The sequence below is a fragment of the Athene cunicularia genome, assembly GCF_003259725.1.
Source record: "Athene cunicularia isolate RWA chromosome 1 unlocalized genomic scaffold, athCun1 chr1_part1, whole genome shotgun sequence".
NCBI lineage: Eukaryota > Metazoa > Chordata > Aves > Strigiformes > Strigidae > Athene > Athene cunicularia.
In genome coordinates, this window is record NW_020799091.1 from 95,623,027 (window position 1) to 95,644,956 (window position 21,930).

Below are 21,930 nucleotides of genomic sequence, written 5' to 3' on the forward strand. Positions count from 1 at the left end.
ATATTTGCGTGCTTTTCAAAATTCCCTTTCCTTCCCCTCCCCTTTCCTTTTCTTGTATACATTTGCCAGTGTGGGTGGAGCTACTTATATACACAGCAAGTAGTCAGTAGTGCTTATATATGTAAAAAAGAGTAATGAACAAAACTATGGTCTTTTCTTTAATATGCCCCATAAATGGAAAAGCAGTTGTTGTGAGGACAGAGGAATGGAAGATAGACAGAGGTGTCAGGAAAATCATTCAAAAGTAGAACCTGACACTGAAAAGAAAGCATAAAGGATTTTGCTACAGAAAGCTAAAAGAAAAACATGGGAAGAAAAAGACAAAACAGAAAGTAGAAAGTTTTAATATGCAAGTCAGGAAGTTAGTATATTATACATATAGATAAAAGGGAAAATAAGTAGGAAATAAAATAGTGAGAGAAATGACTGATTTCTGTGTAGTCATGGAGTAGAAGCACAAACCCAGGAGCTGTAGAAATAAAGATAGAAGTAATTTTAATTTCTAACTCAAAAAAAAAAAAAAAAAAAAAAAAAAAAACTCTATCCTTCCCGTCAGTCAACAAACATTTTTTATCATTTCTTTAACAAATAGCTTACTCTCTTCCTTTCATGTTCCAAATACATTATTTATGCATATTTAGTGTTTGTAAATATTCTAATATATTTCATATTAAGATGATTTTCTTGAGGGCACACAGCACCAAAATTTGGTCCCTGTGCTTGAGTTAAATAAAAGCTTCCAGGATTGGAACATCATCAGAGCCCCTCTAGTGAATTACAGACTTGTAGTCATCTTTATGTCTGTTAGTTTAAATGGCTTGAGTTTTTACCTGCTTTTCTTTATTGTCTTCAGTTTTCCTTTGCAGTAAAGAAATGAAATATACGATGACATTAATAATTAGCTTCAATAATTTGAAAAAAAAAGAGTTTTCCAGTGGAGCAACTTGAATGTTGGTCCATAAATACTGAATGATATGTTTTTTAAAGGTTACTTTATGAAGGGCTTTAAACAAAACATATGGGTAGAAAGAATTTTCCATAGTAGCACACAGACCAGTATTTTTAGTGTTCAAATCAGTGAGGAAAGACTTACCAGGCATCTTTCTTCTTTCACCCATCACTTCAGAAGTTCTGAGGAAGTAGTTAATAATTCAGATACAGTTAATCAAAGTAGTTCTACATTTAGGAACATGGAGAAAAAAATAAAAAAGTTAAAGTATTTAAATTAAATGGATGAGAACGTCTGAGATGAAACACTAACTGTGCTTCTTTAGCACATCTTTATTCTTCTTCCATGAAGTCAGTCTTTTCTTTCAAGATAATGTTTACTTGTTTTCATGGTGCTTTGCTTTTCTTGTCCCCCAACTTGATCTCTTTCACATACAATGTCATTTTCAATAATTTATGCCTCCTCCTTCCTAATTTCTAATCTCACTTTTCAAACTGCCTGTAATACTATTTATTGCAACTTTTATGGTTGCAATAAAGGTTTAGGAGTCTACTATAAATAATGTTTGTTTTTCAAATAATCCCCAACAATTATAAAACAGTTTCAAAAAGAATGTAACACAAGTTATTTTAATAAATGGGACATTTTTAAACTAAGCTACACAATGGCAAGGCTTCGGCTTTACTCAAGAAAGGTGACAATGGAGTTTACTGCTAAAGACTTTGTCAGCCATAACTGACTGATCTATTGCAGCACCTATTTCTTAGTTTGTTGATAACATAAATGTTTGGTATAAATGAGCAAAATGTTAGACCACCTGAGACGGTTTCAGAAGCCTTTCCTGTGGGTTTCTTAGGGCATCCCAACTCATGTCACATCATTCCCTTGCTTTTGCTGAGTATTTCATAGGATACTTTTGTACCTCTGTAGTCAAGCCTTCTGATCAGGCCATCTGCTTTATACAACAGGCAGTGATGGAGACCTGAAGTTGCTCCAAACTGAGATAGTTAGTGATTGGAAGTAGAGAATCTGAATGTTTTTTTCATTGGAGGAGGAAAGGGGATCAAGATTCAGTGACTTGTATTCTGGGGACTGACATCAACTTGCTGTGATGTTGCCAATTTTCATACCATTTTCATTCAGAAATTGAATCAAAACATTTGATCAGCCCATCAGCTTGAATTATGTTTGGATGTCTCATCAGATGTCTAGGCAAACTTAATAATTGATCATTTCTAGCACTCTACTATGAATTAGGGACTGCCTTTACGGAACTTCTACATGTTACATATAACTCTAACAGTAACTAGCAATGCATAATAGTTGATTGCCTCATTCTAGCGCACTGTAAGTCTTCTAATAGACCTTTTCCCTTTCAGTCAGCTGGTGCTGCAGATACCCACAGAACTGCTTCTGACTTTTGGATTTCTACACCTTTTCCCTGACATTTAGTTTATGGAAACAAGAATCAGTTTCATGAAGTCATCTCAGACATGGGAGTTCAAAATGCAGGGATTTTGCCATAAACAATATTCATAATTTTATAAATATCATACCTAATGTCATAGTAAGTAAGGAAACAAAGTGATTTTGGCATACTGAATCTGAAGTATGCACCAGGGCTTCAGAAAGGTCTGGATATTTGGCAAGGTTATTCTTTTATAAGTCAGCGTGCTAAATGTATTGTGCCGTAGTACACATCTCTGCATTTCAGCTGAAGTTATTGCATCACAGAATCACATAATGGTGAGGTTGGAAGGGACCTCTGGAGGTCATCTGGTCTAACCCCCCCTATTCAAGCAGGGCCACCTATGGTAGGTTGTCCGGGACCATGTCCAGTTGTGTTTTGACTACTTCCAAGGATGGAAACTCCACAACCTCTCTGGGTGCCAGTGCTCATCCTCTCTCACAGTAATGTTTTCTGATGTTCAGACAGAGATTCCTGTGTTCCAGTTTGAGCCCATTGCCTCTGGTCCTGTCACTAGGCACCACTGAGAAGAGTCTGGCTCTGTCCTCTTTGAACCATTCCTTCAGGTATTTGTATACTTGATAAGATCCCCCCGAGCCTTCTTTTCTCCAGGCTAAACAGTCCCAGCTCTCTCAGTGTTTCTTCACAGGAAGAATGTTCCAGCCACTTAATCATCTTTGTGGCCTTTGGCTGGACTCTGTCCAGTAGCTCCACAGCTCTCTTGTACTGGTGAGCCCAGAGCTGGACACAGCACTCCAGGTGTGGCCTCACCAGTGCTGAGGGAAGCATCACCTCCCTTGACAGGCTGGCAACACTCCTATTGCAACCCAGGTTATAGCTGGCCTTCTTTGTCATAATGGCACATTGCTGCTTCATGTTCAACTTGGTGTCCACCAGGACTCCCAGGACCTTTTCTGCAAAGCTGCTTTCAAGTTGAGTGACCCCCAGCATGTACTGGTGCATGGAGTTGTTCCTCAACAGGTAGGGTGGGGACTTTGCACTTCCCCTTGTTGATCTGCTCAAGGTTTGTGTTGGACCATTTCTGCAGCCTGGCAAGGTTGTGCTGGATAGTAGCACAATCCGCTGGTGTATCAGCCACTCCTCACAGTTCTGTGTCATCAGTAAACTTGCTGAGGGTATGCTCTGCTCCACTATCCAGATTGTTAATGAAGATGCTGAACAGGATTGGACCCAGCATTGATCCCTGGGGTACACCACTAGTTACTGACCTCCAACTAGACTTTGTTCCACTGATCACCTAGATCAGTGACAATGATCACTGATCATCTCCTCAACCCAGCTGTTCAGCCAGTTTTCAGTCCACCTCACTGTCTGCCCATCCAACCCATAATTCATCAGCTTCTTTATGAGGATCTTATGAGAAAGTGTCAAAAGCCTTACTGAAGTCAAGGTAGACAACATCCACTGACTTCCACTCATCTACCAGGCCAGTCATTTCCTTGGTGAATCCATACTGACTATACCTGATCACCTTCTTGTTCTTCATGTGCCTGGAAATGGTTTCCAGGATTAGCTGCTCCATCACCTTCTCAGGAATGGAGATGAGTGGCCTGTAGGTTCCTCCTTTTTGAAGACAGGAGTGACACATGCTTTCTTGCAGTCTTCCCAACCACCATGATCAAAGATTATTGAGAGTGGTCTCACAATGATATCTGCCAGTTCCCTCAGCACTTGTAGGTACATCCCAAAAAGGCCCATGGATTTACAGATGCCCGGTTTGATTAAGTATTCCCTGACTTGATCCTTGTCCATCATAGGTAGGTCTTCCTTGTTCCAGACTCTTGGACCTGAGATTCCTGAAGGCTGGTCTTGCTAGTGAAGACTGAGGCAAATAAGACATTTGGTACCCTAGCCTTTTCCATGTCCTGTATCACTAGGTTCCCTGCTCCATTCAGCAGCAAGGCCACATTTTCCCTGGCCTTCCTTTTGTCATCTATATACTAACAGAAGCCTTTTGTGTCTTTGACATCCCTGTCCAGATTCAACTCCAGTTGGGCTCTGAGTTTCCTAATCACATTTCTGCATGCTTGGACTCTGTATTCCCTCCAGATTACCTCTGCCTGCTTCCACCCTCTGTGTACTCCCACTTTGTGTTTGAGTTTTGCCAGGAGCTCCTCGATCATCCATGCAGGCTCATGGCATTTTTGAGTTTCTGTTCATTGAGCTTGGAGGAGAGGATCCTTGAATATCAATTAGCTTTCTTGCATGTGAGGCTACTTCTAGTTGTCAGTATGAGAAGCTGTAGATGTTTTTTACATCATTGTCTTGACACTTGGCCAAAACTTTCAAATACTGAGAGGTGTTACTAAAAGGTCTTCAATAAAAAATATTTTAGGAGTTGCATTTTAAGCTTTTCAAAAGTCATAACTACAGGAAATGGAATAAGGAATTAAGATTTTTAAATTAGTTCCAACATTCAGTGTTTTGAAATAATGTCTTATGCATCCTTGCATTCTGATCTTTACAAGTCCATACATAGGTAGATTTTTGGAAAAAGATGAGATTATTCGTATGTTTTGTTTCAGCATCAACAATATCATTGTTTTTCCTTTTATAATAACACATTATAAACCACCAAGCAAACTGAAATTACTGCTTAACAACAGCTTCTACATAGCTTCCAAGAAATGAAGGGGTGGATGTAGACTGGCACATGGGTTTTTGTGGACTTTATAGAGCTGGCAGACCTAATCTGCCCAAGCCTTGATGCTGACCCACTGCAGATGGTGACATTTCTCAGTAAGCCATCAGAATAATCATGTGTCCTAGGAAGCACATTAAAAGAGAAAATTGGAGCAGTAAAGATATCACAGCAGTATTTTAAACACATGGGATAAATCACATCCTTTAACAAAGTGGGTCTTCACTTCCTAACCTCTGTGCAGTGTTAATATTCTTCATGGTATAAAAATTGTCAGTATGTTGTTAGCATTGCATCTTGTCATGGTTTGAGTCCAGATGGCAACTGAGCACCACAGAGCCATTCACTCACCCCTTCCCCCCCCAAGCTCTGGGAAGGAGAAAAATGAATCAAAAGGCTCAGGAACAGAGATAAGGACAGAGAGGAGTGTCTCACCCACTACCTCACAGGCTCATTAAAGGAAGAAAAAAGGACATCACTTTAATTCAAAACACTGACAACACCACTTACCAGACAGAAGGGGACAGTGAGAAGGGTTACCATATCTTAAAAGCACCTCTCCTCACCCCTCCCTTCTTCCCTGGCTCAGTTTTCTTCCTGATATCTCCACCTCCTTCCCCAGCAGCACAGGGGCAGGGGAAGGGGGGTGTTGTCAGTTTACCACTTCTTCCTGAAAGGGGGAGAAGCACTCTTCTGTGTTCTTCCCCCTGCTCCACATGGCTCCCAAACTTTCTCCAGTGTGAGTCCTCCTCACTGGATGCATTCTTCACGAGATGCTCTGGTGTGGGTCACCCTCATGCTCCCAGTGTTGAACTACAACAGCAGGGTCTTCTTCTTTCCAAAGAGTCCCAGGGGCCCTCCACAGGCTGCAGGTGAATCTCTGTTCCTCCAGTGACCTCCGTGGGTGGCAGGGAGGCAGCCCTGATGTCTCACTACAGGATACAGGGGGAATCTCTGCTCCAGTACACCTTCCCTGCTTCCTCCTTCCTTCCACTGACCATGGTAATCACATAGATATCCTTCTCATAACTCCTCCTCACAAGTCCCCTGAACTCTCTCTCATGTTCCTTTTCTTAAATATATTATCATACAGGTGCAGCCACTGTTGCTTATTGGCCTGGCCTTGGTGCAAAGGAGGGTCCAAATTGGAGCCAGGAGAGCTTTCGAGAAGCTTCTTACAGGGGGCCACCACTGTAGCCCCCTCCCCCACTATCAAAACCCCCACCACACAAAGCCAGCACACATCTTTTTCAACATCAATACTCCCAGAAGTTTGGGATTATGATTACTGTTCTCCCCACAGTTGTCACTGACCACAAGTTTGGTTAGCAAGATCAGGTCCTCAAGGAATAGGCGTACTGGGCAATCATCTCAGCAGTATACCAGGTCCTTCCAGATCAAAACCGAGACCTTTTTGTATTGAGAAATTTCAACAGTTGTTACCCAAAATTTACCTGGGAGGTTAACAAATGAGTCAGTCTTTCATCCTTCAGAGTTGTCATTGGAATCTTGCATTCAGAAACTGGGTGGGACACAAATTGGAAGGAAATGTACTCTCTTCCTACCTTCCACTGTGCCATCAGTCTAATCTAAAAAAGTAGAAGGTAATTGTAGAGGTTCAGAAAGTTTTATAACAATGTTTCTCTTTTCTGTTTTAAAAACATTAACCACAAATTGAGTTATCATAACAATTATTCTTAACTGCAATAAACATTGCAGTAGCAGTTTATTAAAAATAGATTCCTGTTATTATAATTTTAAATCTCAGTAATAGCCTCAACCAAGAAGCCTCTTGGGTTTTTTCCTCTCTTTACTCCTAAATTATTGTGCTTGAAAAAAGAACAGCTATTAACTGGGAAATATTTTGATATTTCTGTGCTTCCCAAGTGCTATTTATGTCTTTTTTTGTGGACAGACCACTTACTTGCATCCTCTGGCAATGGAATTCATGCTTGGAAGAAATAATATCCAACCAGTGCTTGAATAGGAAATAATACAGAAAGTTTTCATCAAGTCTCCTGCTATTTGCAGAAACCCTCCCTTTCACAGAGGTACTGCAAAACTCAGACCCTCAGATTATATTTTTCTCTGATGCTAATCAGTACTAAAAAGAGCCCCTTCAAAGATGTAACATGATCCTTAAGTTTTAGTTTAACTTGGACCAGGCAGAAATTTGTCTACCTGATGTCACAAAACAAGTGCAAGCTCTTTTTGACAATCCCACTTCCTTGTTTTTTTGGAGATAACATTAATATATAAACCCTGAAGGACTAAGAGCATCTCAGATACACTTCCAAAGAAAAGATATCATTCTCCAAGTGTATCGGACTAGGAGATTTTGAAATCCAGTTAGAACATCCCAAGATTTTATATCTCAGAGCCTTCTCTGCAAATATTCAGCTGATGAAAGGAACCAGTTTGGAAAGAAACCTGCATGTGGGTGGGGAGAAAAGGCAGCTGCAACCAGGAAGACTGAAAAAAAAGATTTTCCAGAGACTGATTTCACAGCCATGAAGATGGCAAGAACACCCCATTCCTCCATTGGGAAGCTGAGTGCTTCCCTGAGTGCTCTCCTAGGTCCCTATGCCTGCCCAAAGCAGGAACACCAGTTTGCTAAGATCCTGCTCCACTGGAATCATTTTCCTCCTGCTGTCCTTGAGCTGTTGGTTGATGCAGAGCTCCATCCTTTTGTCTGCCAGCACTCCAGCTCAGCCTCTCTATCCTAGAGGAGGAGATTTGGCCAGCTGCCACCACCTCCTCGCAGCAGCCAGAGGACAGGACAGGCCTGCTCTCAGACAAGCAAGTATGGACACTTCTTTGGTCTGGGTTTTTCAGTTGGGCACCTAAGTCAAGCAGCCCGAGTATAGCCCTAAGCCTACTTCATATTTACCAAAAAAAGAATACTGGTCTAACTTCTCCAGCTTTGCTGAGTAATCAAGTTCTTCCAGTATTTAAGATGCCTTAATTAGCATTTTTGACCCAATTTACAAGTTTCTTGCTGCGCTGACTAATCCTGCCAACTTGAACAGCAAAGTCTTAGCTTGTAGACAAGCCTTAAGCTACAGAAGGCAAGTACTTGTATTAAATAATTATTTACAAGGGTCCCTTAAAATGCAGCCTGGACATCACCTGCAGTCAAGAAACAAATCTTTTCCAGTATTCAGTCACTACAGCTAAAAATAAGCTGCTTAGCACAGTAAGAATAATATGAATCATGCAGTAATAGAAAGCACAGTGTATTTCCAATGTCATCCCTGTAACCCAAGATAGGGAGATGCAAACTCTTTTCCACTAATCTATGAGTTCAAGGGTGAAGGAGTTATTTCCCTCTTCTACTCAGTGCAGACAAGTGTGACATAATGGTGGAGTCTATTTAGAGACTTGGTTTCTATTGAAAAGCTGCTGACAGCGCTCCGCAAGCTGCAGCAGTAACTGAATCCTATGCAGATTTGGCCAGTGGGGATTCAGTAATGGCTGGGACTCTCGACTTAGGGCTTCCAGCTCACCTTTCACCTCCTTTTCCCATGCCTATTAACTTATTCTGCATTGACTGAAAATAGAATTGTACAGTTCCACAGTCTGCAGATCCAAAACTGAATTTCTTGAAGATACGGGAGGAATCTATATTTGACCTTTTTTGTTAAGAAATCCCACAGCAAAGTACAAAAAGGCTAACATATGGATTGTTTTCTTGTTTAGTTCTACACTTCCACTGTCTGGTTTAAAATACAATAGTATAAATATAAAAAAATATTTATGTGTATACACACACATCATATATACTGTCTATATAGAAGAAAGAAATTACCATCCTGATTCCACAACTGGAGACCAAGGTCCAGTTTTGATAAAACTACATAAGGAGACAAATAAAAATAAGTAGCTGGGAAGACAGCAAAACAGGCAGAACAGTTCTAAGTGGGGAAAAACATTTTGCCTATGTAAATACTCTTAACATGTATGTTAACTTATTTGTGTATATATAATACTTACACGTATGTGACATATTCTGAAATTACTCCCCTAGATGAGCATCTCTAATGTTTCCATATTAAATTCTCCTGTGCCTGGACACCACCTTTTTATTTTCTATTGCTCTGTTGGAAAACTAGTAACATGTCACAAAGAGACAGACTGTGCCATTTGCTTCTTATCATAGAAATGGCACATCGGTGATGAGAGTAAATTGCCTTTATCCTGTCACAGGTTATATTTCTGTGGAGTATCAGGAGCTTTTTCACCTTCTGCTATGAAAAGCTGTATGTTCTGCAGAGATGAAAACCATTTAATTCCACATTTAATTTGACATGACTGGATACTTGAAATCATTGGCTTGCATTATTCTTCTGGTGGATTTACAGAGGAAGGTTCACACTGCAAGTTTTTTAACCTTGGCAGTACAATAAAAATGAACCTAAACAGGTTCAGATCGGAAGCTAAAATATTGTGAGATCAGAAAGGAAAACTCTGTCAGGGTGAGTCATGAGTTTAAATGGGGCAGCTGTTTGGTTATACACAGAAATACAAAGTTTCTGTGCAATTGTAATGTGAAAAGTTCCATTTGAGGTAGTGTACAAGACATCTGGAAGCTAAATTCAAGTAATTTATGATAAAAGTAATTTAAAATATTTTTACAACTGTCATCTATGAATCAGTGTTACTGGTGTTAGGAAGATTTTTGGTTTTTATTTATTAGAGGAGAGAAACAGATGGTACCAGTTCCTCAAGGACTCTTAACAGGATTGTGTAGCCACACAGTTATCTTTTCCTGTTGCCATCTAATTTATTTGTTATTTTGATTGGAAAATTAACATTAACCTTGGAAAAATACAGTGCTTGTTTATAATACTATTGGGGTTTTGCTTTTTCTAGATTAGAAGTTGCATTTTAAGGTAAACCCCCTTTCAAGAATGCCCATTTCCTGTCTTTTTGTAACCAAAATATCTTTCTTATTAAAAGTGAGATTTTTTAAAAATTTGAAGTTTAGTGTTTCTAAAGCTGATTATTTGCTTCATATTTTTATGGTTGGGATTTTTGGATTTTTTTTTTTTAATTTTTTTTTTGGGGGGGGTAAGCTGCAGCTATTAAGATAGACCACCCATGTTTTATGTAGCTTTGGAGGCATTGGATTCAACTGTAGTTAGAGGAGAGTTTTATGCCTAAAGCAAGGATTAGATTATCAGTAATTTTTCAGCTACTTTCATGTTCTTACAGTCATAACTTCAATGTTAAATTTCTAAAACCAGCAGCAAATCTTCCAAATCAAACCAAAGATGCTGTGTCCACTTTAGTTAAAATAATAGTTTTTTAGAGCAGTTCTGTTAAGAGTCCCATCTTAAACCTCACTCGTACAAAAAAAATAGATTTCACCTCCTCATGCCATTTTAATTTTGAGGATGTCAAAGCATTTAACCTTGAAAATGTTGAGACACAGTGGGTGTGATTTTTGCATGGGCTTTCAGTGAGCTCAAGGTAACCAGAAGCAGTCGTTTCTATACAGACTACAGACAAGGACAGATCTAGCCTTGCTTTAAGGTCCTTGTGGTCATTTACAGCTGTTAACTGCTTTAACTGACTTCACAAACAGCAGGCTCTGCTAATTCCCTCTGTGCCAAGAGGACCTTAATGTAATCTGAGATAGGAGAACTGAGAGACTATGGCTTCTGAAAATGTAAACCAAATCTTGCCTGCAAGAAAGGCCAGGCTTCTGCTCTTTTTTGAAAGTAAAGTAGTGTTGTGGCTTAAACCCAGCTGGCAGCCAAAAACCACACAGCCGTGCACTCACCCTCCCTGGCCCTGGGAGATGGGGGAGAAATTGGAGGGGTAAAGGTAAGGAGACCTGTCAGTTGAGATAAAAACAATTTAATAATTGGAACAAAATTAAATTAAAATAATAATAGTAATAATAGAATATACAAATGAGTAATGCACAATGCAATTGCTCACCACCCACCTACCGATGCCTAGCCTGTTCCTGGCTAGTGATCCCAGAGGAAAGATCAATCCCGAAACTGCAATCCCAGAAGAGACACCCCCAATTTCCCAGCCAAGCCTCATCTATATACTGAGTATGATGTTGCATGATATGGAGTATTCCATTGGGCAGCTTGGATCTGTTGCTGTGGCTCTACTTAATACAACTTCTTGTGCACCTGCACACTAGCATGACATGGGAAGTTGAAGAGTCCTTGATTTCTTAGCAGCGACTAAAAGCATCAGTATATTATCAGCATTCTTCTCATACCAAATCCCATACTGACTCCAAAACATAGCACTATTCTAGCTACTAAGAATAAAAATTAGCTGTATACCAGCCAAAACCAGGACAGTATCCACCCCTTATTCCATACCACTTACGTCATGCTCAGGTTCCACATTTTCCAATACGTTCTAATCACCACCACTTTTCCTGTCTTTTGATATATACACACAGAGACATCATTCCTTTAGTTTATGGGCCATGCCTCCAAAATGTGTATTGAGTTCATTTAGTCCATAGCTCTGGCTTCCGTCATGACGGTTTTTCAAAGCAGGAGGGATGATGCAGAGTTCTTGAAGTAAGTGGAGTGGGTAACATTCATTGGCTGAGTTGGGACCATATTTTGGTGTGGTGTGGCCGATATCATTAGAGAAACAAACTTTTGTTTTAACAGTATATTCTTAATCTGACTGTAGTCTTTGCCATCCACGTAAAAGCTTCTTTATATGCTGGCCTCTAAAGCATATCTGTATGTGGATGTATTTTGATATTGTTCACCTTTTTGTGCCAGCATTCTTACTTTAAATGTAAGACCTGAACTTCTGGTCCCAGTGGATCAATTAACAAAAATGCAATGATACACCTCTTCAGCATCACTCAGGTGATTCAAACTGATGGACATGTGGAGACCAAGTTACAGTAATTCATCCATGAATATATCTTCAGCAGAGCAGCAGGGCAACGCTGATACCATTTTTCTTGTTGTAGCCTGACTTCCCTGTACCTATTAGTAGAGTGTTATGCTTACCCAGCACCTTGGCACAGTCAGGTTTATCCGTGCATTCATGGGTATGGTACAGAGCCTGTTGAGGTCAACAGAGTGGCTCCCACTGATTTCAGTGAACTGTAAGTGCAGTTCAAACTCCTCACCTCTCCAACCTCTGTGCTGAGTCTAAGCTTCCAAGATATCGCAGGAATAAACCCATGAAGGATGCCAGTTTCCATGGAGTCATGATCAATTTAACCCTCAGATGATGTGCAATCGAATAGTTTCTGTTCACTGCACCCAGGATCCGCAAACAAGGCTTAAAACTGCAGTATTGCTAACTGGAGGCACCTGAGTGAGGGCTTCAGCATGGCTTTCCTAGCTCAGCCAGTGGGCAGGAGAGCGCTGTCTCAAAGCATCCTTAAAAATGTATGAAGTAGCTTGCATAGCAAGGTGGAGATGGAAGGGGAGAGCTCACGTACTTTAATTTTCTATCATAATTTCATTATTTATTGACAATTTTTCTGACTTTAGTTTTGGAGTGCATATTGATTTACATGGTGAGGTACCTTTTATAAGTTTTTTTCACTTAGATGTTGCATTAAATCAAAACAGGAAGGCCTTAGTTCTGCAGATGCACTGGCCCTGTGAGGCTAAACATCCACGTAGCATCTCCATAGCGTCTAAATCTGTCTGGCCCCTGGAGTTAATCAGTTTTTCCTTATTTACACCACCAGCTCAGTGGTGGCGAGGCCCTTAAAAATATGTCAGTTCTCCTTAAAGTTACTTCTGAAAGGTACAGAGCATCTGACAGGTCTTTTAAAAGTGCAGCACTGTATGAAAGACCAAAGTTCTGCTTGGAGAACTACAGACCAGAAATGTGGTTCAGTTCTTGTTCTGTTAGACCTTTCAGGAGTAGGCAACAATGTGATAATCAAGTCTTCTGGCATGCAGTTAAACAGATGCACATGTGTTATGTTGATGTAGTACAGATGTTGATCTCAGTTAAACTATAGCAGTCAACCTTTTCCTTTAAGAAGCATTGATTAAGGACTTTTTCTCAGAATTAGAAGGCTTAAATCTAAATTTAAAAATTAATCATCTTTTAAAAAAAAAAGATCCATGTTAGTTGGAATCCTCATTTTCAGTCACTTAAACCTAATCTCCAGTAAGCATAAATCAATTTATAGTCATGCTGAAATCAATAGAGCTACTCTGATTTATAGCAGTAGCAAATTTGGCTCCTGAACTGCAGCTTTTACTGATAGCCTGGTGTTTCTTAGGAGATAACTCCAATGACTGTAGTCAACAGCAACTGTTGTTTTTATTTTATTGTGTGAAACATAGCTGGTATTTTTAATGCTTTTATGAAAATGCCAATTTTAGGAGAATGCAACATTTAACTAGATCTTCAAATTATCTGTTTTCATTGAGAAAGAAAAATGAAACTTGCCAATTATAAAGTACAGCCCTGCAGGGATGATAAGGAATTCTGATTTCTCTGTCTAGAAATAGGAAAGTTGGCATATTTTTTCTAAAGTATTTTGGCTGTTTCCTATCTATGAGATCACAAACATGAACAACATAAAGATGTGATTTTATGTCATCTGCTGAAACTGTGAGAAGCCCGAAAGATGCAATGGTGTGAGTCATCAAGCCACAAAGGGCAGGTTAGCAGCTGAAATGCATGCAGACACCTTGTTGGCCTTGTTCAGTGTTAGCATTTAGTCTGTTTAAAAGTGTTCCCCAAACATTGAGCACTTGGATCATTTTTCTTGGGCAGCTGAGCAGAGGTTGAAGCTACCCTGAAGATTGGAAGAGCATGTGCCTGCCCTCACAGCAGCTTCTTGGCTAACGAGAAAGCTGTACCCTGCCTCCCCCCTCCTTCCTCTCCCCTTCTTCTGCTTGGCTGCTCCCTAAGATTGTAATTTAAGGGAGGGGTTGGACCTTTTGCTTTTTATTCTGGATCATCTTAGAGAATTATTAAATCCAGTTTGGGATTTGAAAAAGTGGGCTCAGAAGGAATCTGTGAGCTCCTGAACTGGGTAATGTTGTGCTCCTGTTGATGGAGCAAGCTGAGGTTACCATTCATTCAAGCAGTCAGTAATTTGCATGAGGAAATTTCACCACCATTTCCATTACTGATCAAAATTGGCTCTAAGGAGGTGAACCCTGTTATTCAAAGCATCCTTCAGAAATTTTTTCTTGATCGGTTGTGACATTTTATTACAAAATTTACGATACAATAATAATTATTAAACAAAGAGCATTGGGAAAGCAGTTCCACACTGAATAGACCCTGGGAAAAAAACAAACACATTAAAGCCTGCCTACTGCTTTGGTTCGTTTCACTATCATCCAAGTTTCCAACAAGTATCCACCTGACCCTTTGATGGGGTGCTGGGTCAAGGGAGGCACCACGAAGTTCAGCTGGGTGCTGGGAGCAGCTACTCACCTCCCCACTTCGGGGCAGGAATGACTGCTTCTGGAGAGTATCCCCTTGCTTCCCTTTGCAGCCAGTCACTTTTCCTGGCTAACAAGGCAGGGCAGAGATGGTGCTGGGCTCTTCACTGAGGCACCGCCAGGCTGAGACCTGTATCAGGCAAGCAAGGAAGTGCAGGACTGATCCTCTTTACCCCATGCTTCGTTGAGCAGGTCAGAGGATCAAGGTAACCCAACAGTTGGCTTTATTGCTCATTAAGTGTGTTTATATCTGACATTGCAGTGTGCTGTGAGCCATGCAGGTCTGACTCTTAGCCTGTTGGTGTGGGAATGATTGCGGCGCAGTGCAGACTCTTCTGCAGGTTCGGTGCAGGATACACGGACAGAAGATGAACAGTGAAGGAGCACCAGCAGGTTTCAAACACTGACAGCAGCAATTGTAAGAAATGTTGCTGCTGCTATCAGTCATGCTTCAGGTGAAGCTGCTGCTGTCTAAGAAAGCTTTGCCTGCTAGCTTTTAACGGTGTGTCAGTTTTTGAAGTGACAAAGACCTCTGAACATCACTTGTGCTCTTTTTTTCATCAAACCTCTCACCTTGGCCTTGAAAACCCTCTGTCCTTTTCTTGTTTCTAATTTCTTCCTGGAAAAGAGCCTGTGAGTATCAGCAAAGTCTTCACCAGTTTATTCATTGTGCTAGTGAGCTGGAAAATGCCACTATACTTTCTAGTCAATATAAACCAAAATTTAAAGCTATCTGGCAGCAGCTCTGTCTCCCTTTCTTCTTTTCAAAGGAAAACGCAATATCCCATCAGTGCTTTCCCTTAAGACAATCCAAGAGATGCCCAGTGTAGTGGCACTCCACCTTCGCCAGCACTTGTACACCCCCTGAGCACCGCACAATGTCATGAAGAGTTGTATACTCGGGTCCCAAATCAATGTAACTGTCAGCAAGGCACCTTACCCGTGCTAACAGAGCTGCATGGATTCAATTTTGGCATGATTTATGATTCTGTGAGATCATGCCAGAGAGATCATTAAGAGCTTTTTTAACCCACTCACCTATTCAAGTAAGTTGTGTGAATGCCCTATTCACCCAGTCTTATTCTTACCTTTGTTAAATAAAATATCCCATCATAGTCACCAGTCCTACTTTATAAACTTTTCTAAAATAATCTTTCAAATAGCATGAAATTTCCTTCACATGGCAACCAAAACTTGAAAATCATCAGGCAATCATCACTGAGGGTATCTGTGTTGGAGCGTTGTGAAGACAAATTACTTTTGCTTTAGTGAAAGATATGATTCATGAGAAAATGCATATAGCTATCATGTGACAACTTAGTAAAAGCATCTTTTTTCCAGCCTGTGATGATCTTTGTATTGAACATAGCACAAATACTTAGATTTTTCTGGAGCAGATTAAAGCAAAAATACATGCAAGCTTTCTGGCATTTGAAAGAGGTATGAAATAAATCTTTGGGGAAAAAAAGAGTGCGTCTCAGCTTGGTTTAGTTCTGCAAACAAGTGAGCTATCTTGAATAAAATCCTGAAAAAGTAGAGCAGTGATATTTTTCTGTCCATGTAGCCTGTCAAATTCATCCCAACCTTTCCCATACCCGAAGCTGGCCTCCAAAGGAAGCATAAAAATATTTACTGTTTTCACAAAATGTCTTATATCAGCTTAATTGTAGTGAAATAAAGGTAAATAGTTTTTGCCCGGTGCTGCATTAACTCAGAAAACACCCCCTTTTTGGTAGAATGTATTGCTTACAGTAAATATCATAGTAAGTGACTTTTACCATTTGTTGACAAATATTTATTGAAGCTAACATTTTCTAAAATATGCTATGCTAAATAATTCACTAGAGGGTTGGCCACTCAGAGAAAAAAAAAAAAAAAAAAAGAGTGAGGTAGCTCTGGTTTAAATTGTCACATTCAGATTTGACTGGATGTTTATTATTTGTGTACAAACTCAGTGTATCTATAATACAGCACATCTCGCTTTTTAAAAAATGTATCAGGAAAACTATAGTTTTAGAATGTCTTTTGTACTAATTAAGCCAAAATGCATGAATTATTTAACATGCTCATTCGCAGTGCTCATGCACTTGAAAGGTTTGCTTTCATTACTAATAAGGCACACACACAGCTGAAAAGAGGTAATTAGAGCATCAAAGGCAATGAACCACCTTGAAACTTCATAATGCTTTGCCTGAAAAAAATCATCACTCAGCTGAATAGCAAGAAACCAGAAAAATGTTTGCACTGTTGTGTCCAGAAGGAGGAGAACCAAAGTCTTTCCAAGTAACTCCATAGATATGAGGCTTTTAATCTTCTCAAGAACACCTTCATAATGGCAAAAGTGAACCCCTGTGGTTGTATTTCAAAGACTGTGGTTTTAAGTCAGAAACACATTAATTTTTATAAATCAGAGACATTTTTTATCCTGTGAGACCATTTCAATCTTAACAAAGAAGAAAAATTTCCATTCTCAACATTTTTATTTTCCAGTGGTTTTAATAATCTGCTTTGTTTTACAAGCAATTGCAGGGAAGGTTGCTTCTTGCAGATAAGAAGGAGCACTGGCACTTTTTATGATAGGAAAATGTGTAAATCATATCAAATAATGAGTGCTCTGTGTAAGCCATGTCAGAGATTTTGTGTTGTGTATCCAGCTTTGAAGAACAAGTTACATTCTCTGGTTTCTCATTACTGCAATCCTGTTGGAACTTCACTCCTAGACATTTAGAAGATTACAGTAAAATGACTGCGTATTATTTACACAGATATTCACTATGTGTTCTTATGTAGATCTAGGGAAGGAAAAAAAAAAAAAGGTCTTTTTTACATAGCCTGAAGCTCTTAAGTACATGTGAGAAATGTCTAGACAGCAGCTTGAAAACCAGCCTTCATCTCTATAAGGTTCAACACTGATCTTTTTTATAGTCCGTGCATATCTGTCACCCTCAAGAAGTAGCGATGTGTTAAGATGCAGAAGCTGCTCTCTGAGGTGACCGTGGGGGACTGCCAAGGAGCTGTGCTCCGGCTTCTGCTACACACTGGCTCCTTCCTGGAAAGTCAACCATAAAACAGAAATGCGGTAGTAAGAGGCAATGTGTATGAAATGACCTGGCTGGTCTTAATAAAGCAGCAGGCGCTGTGCCACCTGGCAGCAGCCCGTCACAGCCGGTGTTAGGGTGACAGACATCTTCAGGAAGAGGCCTGTTGTCCTGGGAAGTAGGGATGGGGGTTCCACTCAGGAAACTGGTCCTCTTCTGCTGAGGCTGAGGGAGCCCTGTTGCTCATGGGGAGCAACTGTGGGAGTGCGAGAGAAACTTTCTGAGCCTGGCAGTCTCTAAATATCTCTGACAAGAGGGAAGGTATTACCTTGGTATTATAGTTTGTCACAAAGTTTTTCACACCTACTATTGCCATCTCAGAGGTGTGCATTGCTGCCCGCCTTTGCTGGAGCCCTGACAGTGATAACCCACGCCTGAGGCATCCAAATGAAGGTCCTCATCACCTTCCTTAGCAGGCAGAGACAGGTACGCGGGGGCAGCATCACTCGCTCCTACACTCTTGTCTCTCTCCCCCGCTGGATAGAAGTGGGTAGTGATAAGGCTCCTTATTTAGGATACCACGATGCTGCAAACAATCCAGCCACAGGGAGAGAGTGATACAGGCATTTCCCATGAAGGCTGTCTCCTTCCTGCAGCCCAGGGGGAATGGGCATTGGAGCAAACTGCCCCCACAAACACATTTTGGAAGAACTCGACCCAAAAGGGAACCCAGAAGCAAAATAACTGGGGTGCCGTATGGGTTGCTAGGGGATCGGGGTCTGGGTGACAAGGAGGCAGGGAAGCTGCTGGGCAGCAGGGTCACACCCGCGGGCAGCTCAGTTCGATGCCTGTAGTTAAGTAGAGTGAGTCGGCACCTGCCTGCACCTGCCAGTTTGTGTGTCTGCATCCTGGCGTACTTTACCCCAGCAGCAGGTACATTGCTGTCTCAGCTGAAATAGGTCTCGTGCACTTAATGTGTTTGTCATGAAAAGTGCTGCAAGAAAACAAGGTAACTGAGTAAAACCAATCAATGTTACCACAATTCATTTTTCAAGTGGCAATCAGTATGATTTTAAGTGCAAACCTCCCCCTCTCTCTCCAACCTTACATAAAAGTTGCTGTGGTGCATGTCAGCCTAATCTTGAGATACGTGCATCTTACTCCATGGGGTTTAAATACCATGTACGGTGCATCTGTGTTGGAGATGTAGCTAGGATAAAACATATGGAGTCAGACAGTGCCTGGGGGATTTCTGTAGGAATAAACAGTGATTCTGTCCAAATGTAACTTAGCAATTCTCTGTCTGTGACCTGAAATAAGGATAGGGCAGATGCTGTTAGTCTTTTAGGTAAGATCTGCAGTGCCTTGACTTATCTGAGAAAGCAAAGGAACAGTTTTACTTTAGATCATTGGACAGTTTTTGGCATGGTTAGGAAACCTGAAATTATGCATAATTTTATTATGAAGAAGTGCTTTCCTGGTTCATGCCACTGGCACAAGTCAGCCTTAATTTTTACTGCTGTAAACAGCTCATGTAGACAAAGGTGCCAAGAGCCTTCTACTTTAAACATTCAGGATGCATCCCATCTGTAGATGAGACTGTGGGTTTGATATCAGCCATAAAAAGGAAGCGATATACCTGCAGAGGTCTGTAAAGAAGGGGAAATATTGTTCTTGAATGCAAATGCACCTGTAAGAGTGCTTTTTTTCATATATACATGAGGTTACACCATCAAATATTTTTAGAAGGGAATGTCATTATGTGCCTGATTGCCTCTCATTTCCTTGAAGCAACTTTATGAATGCCTAACAGGCAGGGCTAGAATAAATAAATCTGAATTCTGTAGTAGGTCTAATACATGTAACTGATATGTGGAAGGCAATGCTCACCCCTGTCTAATTCCAGACAGCAGGTCCAAGGCACCTGTTTAAACTCAGTAGATTTCTTCTGCACTAAGCAGGCTGCCATCACTAGGCTCACATAGAAATGCCCAGGAATCAGAAGAAATAACAATTAAGAGGTTTCCTCGTCAATAAAGAAGAAGGGAAGGTTGATGCAAGAGCTAAGGTGCCAGCTCCAGTGCATTTTGTTGCCACAAAACAGCAGCATATTGATGGACATAGTGGTAGAAAATCATTAGTGGTTTAAACCCAGTGATGATGGATGGCAGGTAAATGTTCTCGTATTGGGGCAGCTTTTCTGTTTTATTCTGAAATCTCTTTAAAACTCTAGCCTTGACACTCATTCATCCATTTTAAATAATTTGGTCATTCTACTCCAGATTGGTGGTCATTAATTGTAGTTGTGAAGATTCTAATTTAAAATGGAAAATAAGAAAAGGAAACTACTGAGCCTCCACATTTTCCACGTTTTGACAAAGGAAAACCAAGATAATTTCTTTTAGGATTTTGAGAAAAAAATCCTGGTCTTTTCAGTTTATCTTCTTGATGCTGTGAGTGCATGTAAACCACATCCTATTTGTCATTATAGTCATTCTGTTATGAACACAAATATTAATAGTGAATTCTTATGGATCTGTCCAAAATGAGTTTGTTGACCCTTGATTCTGTAAGATCATAGCATAGTAAATATCTGATAAACAATATATCGATTACAAATGCTGCAGCTGGTTTGACTACAAATACTGGTGGCCAAATCCATCAGGTTGAGTTCCCTAGCCAGCAGGTGAGCATAACACAGTTCATGACCTCTTCGTGACTTCTTCACTTTTGCCTCCCCAGGTGATCTCATGCATTTGCCACCCTACCTTAGGATGGACTTTTTATTGAACCGTGGCGTGCAGGGCACGAGCAGAGACCTGGGTTTGGGGCAAGCCTGCTTGGAGCCGCAGAAAAGCCGAACCTTGAAGCGCCCCACTGTCCTGGAGCCGATACCCATGGAGACATCCTCCACAAGAGAAGTACAGTCATGGCAACCTGGTGCTGTGGCAACGTTACCTCAGCGAGAAGGAGCTGAGCTAGGACAGGCAGCAAAAATGAGCAGCTCCCAAGAATCCCTGCTGGACTCCCGGGGCCATTTGAAAGGAAACAATCCCTACGCAAAATCTTACACCCTGGTATAACAAAAAGAGCATGGCTGGACAGTGGCTGTAAATATTTACACTGAAAAAAAATCCAATGAAAGCTACCTTTTTTTTATTGAATTCCAATATTTATAATTAAAGAAGAAGATTGCCAAAATATTTGACAAAAAAATAATAATATGAACGGCAGACAGTGCAAAGACTCTCTTGCTTTTTTTCTGTCTGAGTGTGAGCTTCATCTGACTGGACATCTGAATTTTTGGGTAAAAGAGTCCAGTTTTCTGATCTTCACAAGCGTTTGTGTTTTTACTGATTTTCTACAAAGTGCATGGAGACTTAACTAAAACATTTTAACTGGAAGTTCCATCAGACAAGATTTAAAAGGGAAAAAAAATCACAAAAAAAAATAAATCACCCTATTTGTGAATTCAACAGGAACATTGATTTGGAAAAACAAAAGTCTTTTGTCATGTTTGCACTTTTTTTTTAAATTAGAAAATGGGTCCTTGATTGTTCTTTTTTTTGTTGTTAACTAGGATGAGTGATGTCAGTGGAGTGAGGGGACTGATTCGGGCTTTTTTTAAATATTAATTTAATGAGACACTCTTTGCATTTTGTCTATGCGAAATAAAAGGGTCTTCTGCCTTTATTTGTGATGTCTGCTTCCCTTGCCTTCTGCTGTACTTGGTTTTCCCTGAGTGTAATTGCCATATCAGTACCATACTATGAATAATGTCTTCTTGTGCCTTGGGCAGAAGAGGAAAGTGAGGGTCATAACTTTGGAAAAATGGTGCTCACTTACCCACAGGTTTTTTGCTACAATGCAGCAGAGAGCCAGAATGGCGCAAGTCCTGGGTGCTCTGAACCACAGTCACCCGGGACTCTGCATTCACTTCATCTGCCACTGGGAGGCTTTTGTTCAACTTCAGTATTTTTTGGATCAGAAGGAATGTGTTGATGTTACTTTACTTACTCCCTAGGAATGGATCTTTAGTCCTTTTGGGAGCAGCACTCACAGAAATTAGTCACTTATGTAAGGACTGGGGGAAAAAAAAAAAATACAGCTTTTCCCATAATAGGAGAAAGGAGAGGAAAAAGTTATTCAGGTCCAAGTTCAACGTGGCTTTAGAGGAAAAAATCCTTTTTACAGGGGAGCTGTCAGTTCATTTTACTTTATTGCACCTTTTGATTACATGAGAAGTAATAGTGCTTGTTTTATACAAAGCATAAATGATTGAATATTACAGTTGGTGGGTTTAACACAACAACATTTGAGCTGCCTTTCTAAGTGTCTCCTTGTGTATGTTCTGGCTACCTTGGTGTGCCCTGACCAAGAGAACA

At 40.4% G+C, this 21,930-nt stretch overlaps 1 protein-coding gene across 1 annotated transcript in view; it reads left to right on the top strand.

The window, feature by feature from the left end:
* DSCAM (DS cell adhesion molecule) overlaps nt 1–21,238 on the top strand; it is a 480,683-nt gene extending 459,445 nt beyond the window's left edge. The window contains exon 33 of the mRNA XM_026868377.1: nt 20,288–21,238. Coding sequence (XP_026724178.1) covers nt 20,288–20,628 — 341 coding nt within the window. The 3' untranslated portion in view covers nt 20,629–21,238. The remainder of the gene's footprint in view (nt 1–20,287) is intronic.
* Nucleotides 21,239–21,930: the final 692 nt, after the last annotated feature.